This window comes from Atractosteus spatula, chromosome 2, assembly GCF_055471065.1.
Source record: "Atractosteus spatula isolate fAtrSpa1 chromosome 2, fAtrSpa1.hap1, whole genome shotgun sequence".
Classification (NCBI taxonomy): Eukaryota; Metazoa; Chordata; class Actinopteri; order Semionotiformes; family Lepisosteidae; genus Atractosteus; species Atractosteus spatula.
In genome coordinates, this window is record NC_142707.1 from 24352166 (window position 1) to 24365550 (window position 13385).

The following is a 13385-nucleotide window of genomic DNA, read 5'->3' on the forward strand; positions in this document are numbered from 1 at the left end:
TTCTCTCACTTTCACCAGTAGGAGCTATGTATGGGATTTATATAACTTTTCAAGAATACATTTCAAATATTTCAAAAATAGGCATTGCTTACACCTTAAAAAGATATGCACTGTAAAACCCAGAGAGTAATACAGTAGATGTTTGCATGTATATTATATTATCACCCAGGAAGGCATTAACTGGAAAATTATTGGACAGTAAAGTTTTGAATTTAATTGAATATCCTACATTGTATTATTCAAATATTGATATTGTATGTGATACTACAATGCATGTTCTGCAGATGTACTGTTCCTGTTTATTAATCAAATGAAAATAAACAAGGGATTTCCTGACATGCTGTCATCTAGCCACAGTGAGACGCATACAGTACTTTTTACCAAATCACAAAACAATTCGAATGACAAAAATGTAAAGTACACAATGCCAGTGTCTTTTTAGTCTTTTGCTGAATGGTGACTCATCAAAAGTGAAGGTATTCTCTGTTTTCACATCTTATAAATATACAGTAGTATATTTGATGTATTTGCATCTCCAAATTATTTCTATATACAGTAAGTCAATGCATGTGCAAAGTAAACTATTTTTTTTTAATTTGAGTTTCCAACATGCTGTAACAGTCTCAAAAACATGCATTTTATCCTAGTTTCAAAATATTGTGTATTTTGTAGTTCTTCATGTCGTAACACTCTCAAGTCGTTCAAGTAAGTCAATCAGCAAACTACTTCAAGTCTAAACAAGCTTCAGAATACCAGAGGAAGCTTTTAGGTACTGTACTGTATATGCAATCTGAACTTTAAAAGTAAGTTTCAATTAAAATATACACCATGAATCTACTGAAAAGATTTACTAATTTTGGCAAAATATAATCTGTTTTTCCATTATCAGCTTATTCCAGAAAAGGATCAGAGTAACCATTGCCTCTTAGAAGCATAATGAAGGTTTAAACCCTGGATGACTGAATGAAACTCCACATAGACAGTATCCAAAGGCAGCAGTGCCAGCCAGGCCAACCTTCATTTTAACTTGTTTTTAAATAATAATCTTTTTCATTTCTAACAGCCAGCTGACTACCTGAGTTGCTGAAATTTCTTTGTCTTACATCTCTTTTTTTTTACCAAGATCAATCTTGTTTTGTCTTGCTTTTTCTTTCTTTGATATCTTTAAGAAGACATTGTCCAGTCTTTCATAAAACTTTGATCTGAGTAAAAAAGGTTTTTTAAAATATGTGAATAACTCACACCACCTGATTTGCACTGTATTTCCTGATTTCCAAATGAATGTGTATAACAAATCTAACAAAAAGAATAAAAAGTATTATAGACTGTAAAATGCAAAAAAATCAGAACAGTTTTCCTCCTATATCTATATTTATATATATATTTACTGTACATTAATTTTATAAAGTTTATTATAAAAAGGAATACAGAATCAGTTATACAGAATAAATGTTTATGAATAAATTTAGCCAAATTGTTAGGAATAATACTTTTATTTACTATTACTTTCCTTATTATATCTGTCTGTACCATCACCAGATAATGATAAAAATACTTATTTTCGATAAGAAGCCAATATGTTTTACAAAGGAGGACAGATACTAAGTAATTTTGGATTTACTTTATCTTCTTTTTTCAAGTTGCATTTTTACTGCCTTTGCCACATTTCTATTGCTGTCATTTAAGTAACATTCATGTAAAGTACTTGGAAGAATTGCTATATTAAATACAGATTGATTACATTTAAACTGCCAAAAATAAATAAGATTGTTAAGTATATGAACTGAAACCTAGTGCATGCTGACCTACTGTGTTTGTGAAATGAAACACAACAGCTTGTAGTGACTTGCCTCAGAACATGGGAAGTACGCAGCAAGCAAGTCTGTGCAGTCTCTTTATCTCTTTAAAACCATTGAGCAATTCACTATCCTGAGAGTAGGTAGGAACAGTAGTTGGGACGTGACTTTGGGAATATAATAGTTATTTTCCTGCTTTGGATAGACACCTTGCCTTAAAATAATTCAAATATTTTAAGCAATTTTACTTTATCCAGTGTCAGACATTAAAAACTATACTAGCTGTTATTTGGTGTTCTTTCAAAAGTTGCTTGTTTTTGCAGATTGTTGACAGAATCTGCTGAAGATCAGAAGATCAACCTATTCAACACTTTGCAGGTGAAGCTGAATTAAAATAAATGGGGAATAATCTGACAGAAGACAACTGTTCAATTGGCAATCAGGGACTATACACTTTTTATTCTTCTGTGATGATTCTGGAGTTCCTGCTGGCTCTACCTCTGAATCTTTCAGTGCTGTACATCTTCATCTTCAGATTTAAATTCTGGAAAACAAACACCATCTTCCTCTTCAACCTCGTCTTGGCGGACATTCTGCTCCTGGCATGTTTGCCTGTGAAAGTGTACTACTACCAACAAGGATATTGTTGCAGTGTTAATGAAACCACCTGCAAAGCAATGCTTTTTATGCTGTTCCTAAACCGCGGAGCTAGCATTGCTTTTTTGACAGCTGTTTCTGTAGATCGCTACTTGAATGTGGTTCATCCCCATAAAAAATACTATCTGAAGCTTGCAAGAAGGAAACCACACATATCGGTGTTCATCTGGGTATCTCTGTTGCCGCTGACTATACCCACAATGTTGAGGACATTTGAGTGCTGTAATATCATTGATCACAGTGAAGAAAATTTTATGGATGTTTTGCGTGAGATAGTGTTTTTCATCCAGATTCTCATCCCCTTCCTTGTTTTGATTTTCTGTGCGGTAAAAATCATCCAGAAGCTGAGTCAGAGGAGCATAGGGAAGAAGGCGAAGATTCGGAGAGCTGTGTTTTTGGTCATCCTGGTAGTGGTGGTTTTCGGAGTCTGCTTTCTGCCATGCACCATCTCTAGACTGGTTCTGTTGGTTGTAAGAATTAAGAACTTAAATTACATGGAAAAAATCGCTGCCCAGGTCAATGATGGTATTACATGTCTTTCCTACATAGACTGTTTGCTGGATCCTATTGTGTACTGTTTCTGCAGTTCAAATTTTAAAACGGTTTACATGTCAAATTTCTGTCCATGTCTATTAAAGAAGGAGACAAATACACAGGATACATCTACAAGAACACGCCTCACAAAAACTAATGAACATACAGTAGCCTTCTGGGTAACAGGTAAATAGGTTTTTGTTTGTATCTATTGGTTTATTAGCAATCTGAAGGTGCAAATAATTAGAAACATAGAAATGAGCCATGATTTGAAAAATAATTTGTAATAAATGCTCAGATGATTGTAATGCTCAGATGAGTGGGGGGCATGGATTGCAAGTCCTTTACCTTGTACTGGCTGTACCCCTGCTAATACAGCAGCCCTGAGACAGCAGCTCAGTGAGAAATTAAACACCCTTTTCGTCTGGAGCTGTCCTGATACATGAGTCTTTAAATAGTGTGAGCCTTCTGCCCTCACTCTTTTCCCCCTGGGCTCAAGTTCACATTCATTATGGCGCTCTTGCTCTGCCATCTGGGACTGGGCTAAGATTATGTTTCTTTCTGTAAAACTTGGCTGATTATTCTAATTTATTGTAGAAGTTAGATGAACACGATAATTAATCGAAGAATGCAATATTTCATTACTAAAAAACAAATAGGCATGGAGTGACATAAACAGTAGTGTAAGTTTTGTCTTAGTAACACTTAAATACTTAAATATAATTACTTATTCTGCTTTTTTTGTGTTTTAATAATACTATATGCTCTCTTGTTTATTTGAGTAGTATTCATGATTTAGAAATATAAAAATACATTATTAATAATAATTGCTTACACTTATATAGCGCTTTTCTGGACACTACACTCAAAGCTCTTTACAGGTAATGGGGACTCCCCTCCACCACCACCAATGTGCAGCATCCACCTGGATGATGCGACGGCAGCCATAGTGCACCAGAATGCTCAACACACATCAGCTATCAGTGGGGAGGAGAGCAGAGTAATGAAGCCAATTAATAGAAAATGCAGTAAATTGTTTTTGGCTGCTAAAGTGGATAAACACTCATCCACATATATACAGTACTGTAGCCTACAAAAGCTAGAGGCGTTTTCCCCTGATCCAAACCAAAAAGTTTTGATATAAACTTTTTAAAAATGGAAAATGTAAAATCAAACAAATGACATCTGATGGATTCTGCAAAAACAGTAATGTCATAATTTTTCAGCTAGTATGAAATGTCAGATAAAATACAGGAGGGGAAAAAGTAATTAATAATCAATTATGTGTGATATATTGAATTCCTTGGCATGAGAACATTATATTACACATTTCTCAATAATAATGTTAGATTTGTAGACATTCAAACTTTCCTGAACAGTTAATATGTCCTTTACAAAATGATAAAAAACACACACCTCAGTAAAGTGACAACTAAGAGTTTCTTCTTCCGAGAGTTCTCAGGAAATGATTGAACATTTTACTTGTTCTGTTGTAAAAGGGACTACAGTTTAATCTCAAAGAACACCTTTACCAATGCAAGAAAGCCCATGTTTGTGAAAAAAAAGAAAAAAAAGCTTTTGAATTTGCATTTGGCTAGTTTGTGATTACTTTTGGTGTATGCTGAATGTATATGCAAGTACAGTATATGCAACCGCTTTAAATGAAAGGAAAGAGTTCTGATTTTAAATAATATAAAATTAAAATTGACCAGCTTTTCAAAGAACAAAAAAAATGTCAAGGTTTATATTTATGCTGTGTGCATTTCTGTGTGTGTGGGTATCTGGACATTGAACATCAGTTCACTCTTTTGTACTGTACCTTCCTACTCTACAGTACATTTAATTAGTACCCAAGAACTAATTTTTTAACATTACTAAAGTAAATATTATAACTGAATATTATTTAAGTCTCCTAAATGTAATGAACACAACTTTACAAGTGATCAAACCCTAAAGAGAACTTTTTAACTGGAAGAAAGGCCTGCATTTTTCTGTCAATGTAGTTCAGGTGGGTAGCTGCATCAGCATGCATAGGATGCAAAGGAACAAGTAATAGGTTTATTCCATGCTGAAAAGAGAAGAAAGAAAACACAACGTTTCGGCCTTACACCTGAAGAAGGCTCCACGGCCGAAACATTGTGTTTTCTTTCTTCTTTTTTTCGCATGGAATTTTTCTATCAATTATCTGTTACTGCAGAAATAAACCCCTTTGTTCACCTCATTTCGGGAGTTAGATAGCTTACAGTATTTGTATGACCAGGTACAGTATCTCCCTTTTGCCCAGGCAGGTTAAAACTGAGGATTACTTCTTACAGCGTTTGTCTGAGCTAGAGAAATTTTATTTCTTCACTTTTTTTCTTGGTCAAAATGTATTAAATAAAGTGAAACTTACTTATTGAATTAGCATTATTAATAGTAACATGTGCATTCATTTTCCAAAGTTAAATTTTACAACATCAGAAGTTCCATTATTTTCCTGTGATAAATGTTAGGATTCCAAGAATGCATAATTACTGATCATTGTACATTGTACTGTAAACAAAACCACCTACTAAGATCTTTAATTTAGCTTTTTTACTAAATATATGCAAATATGAAGCAGAAATATTTCTCTTTATATGGATCAGATTCTAATGAAGTGTGAAGGTCATGGCTATTTAATTTGGATAATTCATATACTGCACAAATACCATTGAATATCTGCACATAAGTTTATGCTGCTGTTTATTTTTAAATACACTGTGAATCTAATGTGCACATAGATTTATTTAATTTATGTTAAAAATTGAGTTAAAAGTTCATATTGCTTACACATAGTATGTGTATAATTAATCAACATGCTTAGACTAGTCAAGAGGTAGATGTTAAAAGGCTGATAGAACTTACTAAGAATAACTAAAATATTCAGTCCCTTATTTATATGTACCATGGTAAATTTGATACGATTTTGCAGATTCCTACAGTATGTTTTTTCCCATACTTACATTGTGCATTCACTGTATTTTCCCATGATCTCCCTTGGCTTTCCTTATGTTTTATATGAACAGTATTTTTAACCCTAACGAAGAATGCCTTAATCTTAAGTGAAGGAACGTTTACAGAGTTTTGATTTTAGTCTCTAATTGTGTCACTCTTATGTTTATACATGAATTGGCATATTTTCCCTGTTTTCATGTGGGTTTTTACCAGGTGCTCCATTTTCTAAAGACATACCGAGTAGGTTAATTCCTTGTTGTTATACAGTATATCATCCCAGCCTGTGACTGACTGAAGTCTTATCCAACAAGTCATTCCACCTTGCGCCCTGTGATTCCTAGACAGAGGCTCAGACTTGTTGCAAGCCTTACCAGGCATAAATGGATGATAGATGGGTGAATATAATTAAAATAATTGGCTTTAATATGTAAAAAAGAGATCAGATAGTCTCAATGTCAGTTCATTTTGTTACTTTAGATCAGTGATTCTCAAACTGTGTTTGGGGTTCCGTGGGACGTCCGCAGGGGTTCCGTGAGCTCTCACATAGGCTACAAGAAAAATAAAAATTTGCTATCGATAAAAAAATGTGAGTTACAATGGCTTTGCAGAGTCGAACATGAGACTGCAACTCACATCCATGACTCCAAATATAAAAAAAATGATAGAAGAGGCAAAATCACTCATCACACTGAGATTATTCTGTTTCTGCTGGTTTGAAGTAAATGTTGATTCAAAATTATCAGTACTCTTTTTAAAAAACCTCATGTATTGCTGTCTCACTGTGTTTTACTTAGTCATTTTGCTACCAACTTTTCCTGTTTGTGCCCAGTTAGACCACAGAAAGTGTCGCCTGGTTCTATAAATCTATTCATTTTTTTCCTGTGTTAAAAATTTTAAAAATAAATAAAAAAACTTCTCGTCTAACTTGGTCGGTTAGAACTTTGATTCTTTTATTCTCAATGAGTATTTCAGTAATTAAGCTTTATTGAACTGTAGGGGTGCTGATCGTGCCATCATGTGATTAATCCATCCATTTTCACTTCTGCTTTTCCTGGTGAGGGTCGCGGTGAAGCCGGAGCATACCCCACAAGCAACAAGCGCAAGGCAGGTTACACCCTGGACAGGGTGCCACTCCATCACAGGGCAAGTCCAAGCCAATTATACATGGGACAATTTGGAGGCCACAGTAAGGGCTGAGGGGGGGGAAGTTGGCCCAGACATTGGGATAACTCCCTACTGTACTCGAGAAATGCCTGGGGATCTTTAATGACTACTGAGAGTCAGAACGTCAGTTTAACGTCTCATCCGAAAGACAGTGCCCACTACAGTATAGTGTCCCCGCCACTATACTGAGGCATTAGGACCCACACAGACTGCAGGATCCTCTTTAATGTTCCCCAATAATACCTAATAATCCAATGAAAGTAGTTATAGTTCACTGAGAACCATCATTGATTGACCTTGAATCCTCACAGATATGTATGTGCAGTATACAGTACATTAGGCACCCTATCCTCCAAACACCATATAGAGTATAAACATTATACCTAATATATATATATTATATATAAAGGGTACATATTGTATTCAGTGCATTTTATGAATCTTGTATATTAAAACTAACTTCCATTCTGTACAATTGAATACTGGCTGGTTTTATTGACTTCTCTCGCATTTTATAATCTGTCAAACCTTTCACATGTTACACAGTCCTGGTCATGAAATATGGCTTTGTTACACTGCCTGTTAACAGATGATGAAGAATAGTAACTGCAATATTTGCTGATATTGATAATGAAAATTTTGTTAGTTATCTTCAAGATTGATATTTACTAATAAATATATTTCTTTTCTTTCCAAATTTCCAAGCATACAAAGAACATGTAATTACTGCATTCATTTGGTTTAAGTGGCAGGAGTTATTGGTTCCCCTGGTGGAGGATATTGTTTTTTACCTGAAGGACAACAATAATGGATAATGCATGGAGAATTCCACCCACTCCTTCCTGCCAAGAGAAAAAGTCCTGAGGGGGACTCCTCCCCCAGAAAGAAAAAAACTTCTCAGTCTCAAAAAGAAAAAAAACCTCTCAGATATTACTTAGAATGGTGCAGGTTCTTGATTTTCACCACATACCTGTATAATTAAATAATACTGAAGCTCTGTGATTCATGTGTCGTGGAAATTTACCTATCAAGGAAGCCACAAGAGAGAGTTCTCACCCTGCAAAGTGCAACCAGAGACTCCCAATATTGCAATATTGAAATAAAGACCTTACTCAGGTGAGAACTCTCTCTTGTGGCTTCCTTGATAGGTAAATTTCCACGACAAGATTGGCACCCCAGATGGGACACTAACCTGAGCGCGAACGGCTGCTGAAACTCCATTCTGGCCCGGACAATTTTAGCAAATTGGACGAACCTCGGAGGATAAACTGTTTGTCCTTCCTGAGACACGTCTGGAGAATTCACGGCTGTCTGATGTCAGTAAGTGATCCTTTTAATGAACTTTTGTTTTAAGACGATTTAGAATATTTTCTGTGGTTTTATTGCAGAAAGAGAGGAGGCCGGTGAGGGTGTTCTCACGCGGGTTTGATGAGTCCGGGACTCATATAAAGAACTTATCTTAACACAGACGTGTGGTTTTTGCTCTGCGGATTAGTTAATGTGATAAGGTTCTAAAGTAAGGCACCGATCGGTAAAAATGGGAAATGAAAATTCAAAGACGGAAACAGGACCGACCGGTCCAGGGAAGTACATGTACAAAGAATTTGGAGAAAGGGGAATAAAGTGTCTTCCATCGTGGAGTAAGTTAGGTTTTCCAGAAAATGGTAGTTTTAGTACCAGGCAGATACAACAACTAGAAGAACAGTTAAAAGAAAAGGAGAAAAAGGGAAATAAGAAAGTCGACTGGAAGTGTTTTGAGTTGTAGAAAATTGAGGCGCAAGTTAGAGAAAGACAAAGTAAGTTAGACAATAGTGGGAAGAAAACTGAAACGCCCATGAACATAGTGGGAAGAGAATATGGGTTAATATACTGTCAACCTTTTTCTGATAATATGTCAGGATGGACAAATGAGAGATGGCCCCGTGTAGGTAGTTTTCAGCCATGGGCCATACGATTATGACACGAAATGACAGATTCACTTAACCCAGAGGGAGATCCCGGGTGGGATTTTAAATATACTGTATGTGCAGATGTGTAAGTGTGTGGGAGGAATGTGCTAAGAGGCATGAATCAGGATGGGGTAAGAAACCTGAACAGATGATGTTGAGCACTACTAAAGTGTATCCCGAATTGGATTGTCTTGCAGTAGCTATTGCTCCTGTGACTACCCCTCCGTCGCCTCCACCATATGGGGAGGGCCGACTGGCTTCACCGTATAATAGGCGACGGGATGAAAGAAAGGGTGACACGGAGGGGATGCTCTCTCCGTCCCGCACAAGGAGAGGAGTGCGGTATGGTGGGGGTCGCTCCGCAGATCTTTCTGCTGTTCCACGTCCCCAGTCCATGGAGGAGGGAGAGGGGGTGCTCCACATGCCAATGATTGAATGTCCTAATCCCCGCACCGGTGATGATGAGGAACCTACTGTCCTCGTTTATCGCCCATGGAAATTAACTGAGTTGGCAGCAGTTATTGGGGAGCTGCCAAACCCCAAAACCAATGGGCGTAAGTACACGACAGCCCTGAGATGGCTGGTAGCACAAAGCAGACCCACGAGCAGAGAGCTAGACTATTTTTATAAAGACTTTGAAGCTTGATTATGGCGATGTAAGGGGAGATGGTCAAAATGAGTTTAGCCCTGACCACCCATACAGCAGCGATGCTGGCAGTGACTATCAGACCCAGCTTAATGCCATATGTCGCAGAATAGAGGCAAAATACCCGGGGAAAGTGGATTGGGTAGTGCTGAGGCGAAGTAACCAGAAACCCGGGGAAACCTGTAATGACTTTTTGGAGAGACTGACTCCTCTCTTCAGTAATCTTAGTGGCCTGTCTGAACCCCCAGCAGGAGAGGCAGGGTCAGTTTATGAAACCCAACTCACTAACCTTTTTGTAGAGGGACTGCTTCCAGAAATAAGTGGCATGGTAAAAGCTACCTGTATCGGCTGGGACACTGCCCGATTAGCAGAAGTATGTCGCCATGTTTATCATGCTGAAAGACAGCTCACAGACAAGAGAGAGTGAAAAGCCCGAAAGGATAATTATCAGCTTCACCAGCTGCAAATGGCTCAGTTACAGTTTTACCAGGGTGACCAGAACAGAGGGAGAGGACAGCGCGCCCGGCGAGGCCGAAGAGGAAGAAGCAAAAGCCCGAGAGGGGACTTCCAGACTTGCTTCAAGTGTGGACAGACGGAACACTGGGCTCATGACTGCCCCGAACACAACACAGCAAAACGAAGGAGCGACGGCAACAACTGGGATCTACCACCACCACCTCCACCTGAGGTAACCGTGAGCTCACCCTGGCAGGAGGAAAAAAGGGACTGATGTTCATCGCAAGCTGAGGTAGGGCCTGAGGGCACCAAGACGTTTATCTTACCTGCCCTCTCTCCCCCGTCTCAGCTACCCAAGGTCACTTTACACATAAATGGAGACCCTTATGAATTTTTAGTGGATACCGGAGCCACACACTCGTTACTCAGGGACAATATCTATAGGTTCGACCCCTTCTCAAAATCCATTTTAACAATAGGAGTAACGGGACATCCCACAAAGTCTTATTTTACTGCACCCCTGACAGTGGAATGCCAGCAGCATGGGTTTGGGCCTGGTAACCACTCCTTCCTCCTTTCTAAAGAGTGCCCTGTTAATTTGTGTGGCAGAGATTTACTCTGCAAAATGGGCCTCACCATCCTCTGTTCAGAAAAAGGGCTTAAGCTAACCCGCAATGAAGACTGCTTGCCACGCACCATGTTATTACAACACTCATCCACAGTCCCTGACTACTACTACAGCTGGGACTTAGTGCAGGATGAGGAACAAACGCCACAACTTCTTTTACAAGAAATAAAAAGACTGTGGTCAGGCCAAGGTGATTTTCAAGACGTGAGCAATTTACATTGTACAGCAGAGGTTAGTTTTGGAGGTCCAGATGAGGAATTTGAGATGGCGTGGTTCGGTGACAGACTGTGTAGTGATAAGATAAAAAGCAATGGGTATTTAATTTCGACAGACTTTGCAGCGTTAGCTATTACCTTAACAGAAGAGCAGAAGACACTTTATCGAGCGGGAACGCACCCTCGTGTTTCCCTTGCTAAAGCATCAGGTTTTCACTGGCAGGACGTGGGCAGTTTTGTCCAACGGTGTGTTGAAAGCTGCTCATGGTCAGCTCCAGACTCGAGGGGAGTTAAATATAATGCCACCCTCCAGGCCAGTTGGTGCCCATACTCAGCGATCCTTCAGGCCTGGAGGACAGTGCATCTCACGGCTCCAGATGATCAGATGGGTGCATTATTTGTGTCTACCCCTGTTGACACTTCCCATCCCGCACTAGAGGGGGTGCCCAGCTCCCTCTGGGCGGCTCACAAATATGATGTGGGATTAATAGAGGGGGCTTCCCCGCTCGAAGTAAAACCCAAGTCCACCTATAATCCGAGTAAGCCCCAGTATCCGCTCAGGCCAGACGCTGAAGTTGGGCTTAAACCTGCGGTCGAACAGCTGGTCGCCACAGGAATTTTGATTCCCTGCCCAACATCTCCCTGTAACACTCCACTGTTCCCCGTAAAAAAGGCTGATGGGGAATCCTGGCACCCGGTACAAGATTTAAGAGCAGTAAACGCAGCCATATATGCTCGAGCTCCTGTAGTTCCAAATCCAACCACTATTTTGTCATCTATCCCCGGGGACTCAAACGTTTTTTCTGTAATAGATTTGGCAGTCCCAGTTCTGGTTTGCTTTCACGTTTCAAGGAAAAAAGTACAGTATAGTAAAGTAAAGTACAGTACAGTAAAAAGTACAAAAATAGCACATCCATTATCTGACATGGCGCACGCCTCAGGCCTGAATATGACTGACAGACTGACTTGGACTGAAGAAGCGGAAAACGCTTTTGGTGAACTCAAGACTGCACTGATGTCTGCCCCTGCATTAGGCATTCCTGATATGACTAAGGGGTTCACTTTATGTGTTGACGAGAAGACTGGTTTCTACAGTGCTGTCCTTTTACAAGAACACGGAGACCGTCTTAAACCAGTTGCTTATTATTCTCAGCAACTTACCTCTGTAACCAGAGGCCTCCCAGCCTGCCTACGTGCTGTAGCGGCAGCAGCTGCAGCTGTCATGGCTTCTGCCTCTTTGGTTTGCTATCGTCCGCTGAAGCTTTTGGTTCCACATGCAGTGGCTTCTATCCTCCTACAGAGTAAAACTTCACATTTCTCTTCCGCGTCTACACTTCACTACCATCATGTCCTTTTATCTCTGCCGCATGTTACTATCGAGCGATGCACAGTGTTAAACCCTGCAACCTTGTTGCCCACTCAGGACGAGGGGGAGCCACATGATTGCCTGGCGGCCATCACCTCTCAGGTAACCCCCAGGCAGGATCACACTTCTTCTCCCCTTCCAAACTCTGAGTTGCTCTTCTATGTTGATGGGTCAGCTCGTAAAGACCCGACCACCGGATTGAGTCATGTGGGGTATGCAGTGGTCTCTGACCACTCCACTGTCGAAGCCGCTCGCCTCCCTTCGCATTTATCTGCCCAGGCAGCCGAACTTTTGGCTTTAACAAGGGCTTGTGTCCTGGCAACCGGAAAGTCAGTTACTATTTACACTGATAGTAGATACGCTTTTGGGGTTGTGCATGACTTCGGTACTCTCTGGAAGAATAGGGGGTTTCTCACATCACAAGGCACGCCGATCCAACACTCCCTCCTGGTAAGCAATTTGCTCAAAGCTATTTTGTTGCCCAGCTCTATTGCTGTGTGCAAGTGTGGATGAGATTTCAAGAGGCAACTCCAGGGCCGATGCTGCAGCAAAGGCGGCTGCAGTATCCCCTTTTTCTTCTGCACTTCTACTTCCCTTTCTTAGCCCTGAGCTCGCAATGGCTTCACTATCTGACATGCAGGCCCTGGCCACTCCGGCTGAAAAGGCAGTCTGGAAAAAGTCTGGCTTGTTTTCTAATGGGGTCTGGCTAGGCCCGACGGGGAAACCATTTCTTCCCCTACATTGCTAAAATGACACATGGGCGAGACCATGTGTCAAAAGGAGGGATGGTAAGTATGGTAAATATGCAATGGGACACGAGGGGATTCACAACTTTTGCAGAGAAATTTTGTAATAAATGTCTCATTTGTGCACAAAACAATGTAGGACGAGGCACTAAAACTCAGGCCTCAGCCCACCCCGTCCCAGATGATCCATTTGATCACCTTATGATGGATTTTATTGAATTAACACCATGTAACGGATACAAGTACTGCCTG

The 13385-nt window shown here is 39.8% G+C and overlaps 2 protein-coding genes and 1 pseudogene across 2 annotated transcripts in view; 2 read left to right on the forward strand and 1 right to left on the reverse strand.

Annotated features, from left to right (window-relative positions):
• Positions 1-13385, reverse strand: part of LOC148839486 (uncharacterized) — a 75077-nt gene that overhangs the window by 41880 nt on the left and 19812 nt on the right. The window lies entirely within an intron of this gene.
• Positions 2012-3505, forward strand: gpr31 (G protein-coupled receptor 31). The gene has a single exon (XM_088909060.1). The coding sequence runs from the start codon at positions 2195-2197 to the stop codon at positions 3179-3181; it is 987 nt and encodes a 328-aa protein (XP_088765186.1). The 5' UTR covers positions 2012-2194; the 3' UTR covers positions 3182-3505.
• LOC148839488 (uncharacterized) lies at positions 8661-10452 on the forward strand (annotated as a pseudogene).

Coding starts and splice junctions, on each gene's coding strand:
- gpr31 (XM_088909060.1), top strand. CDS start 2,195: ATGGGGAATAATCTGACAGAAGACAACTGTTCAATTGGCAATCAGGGA.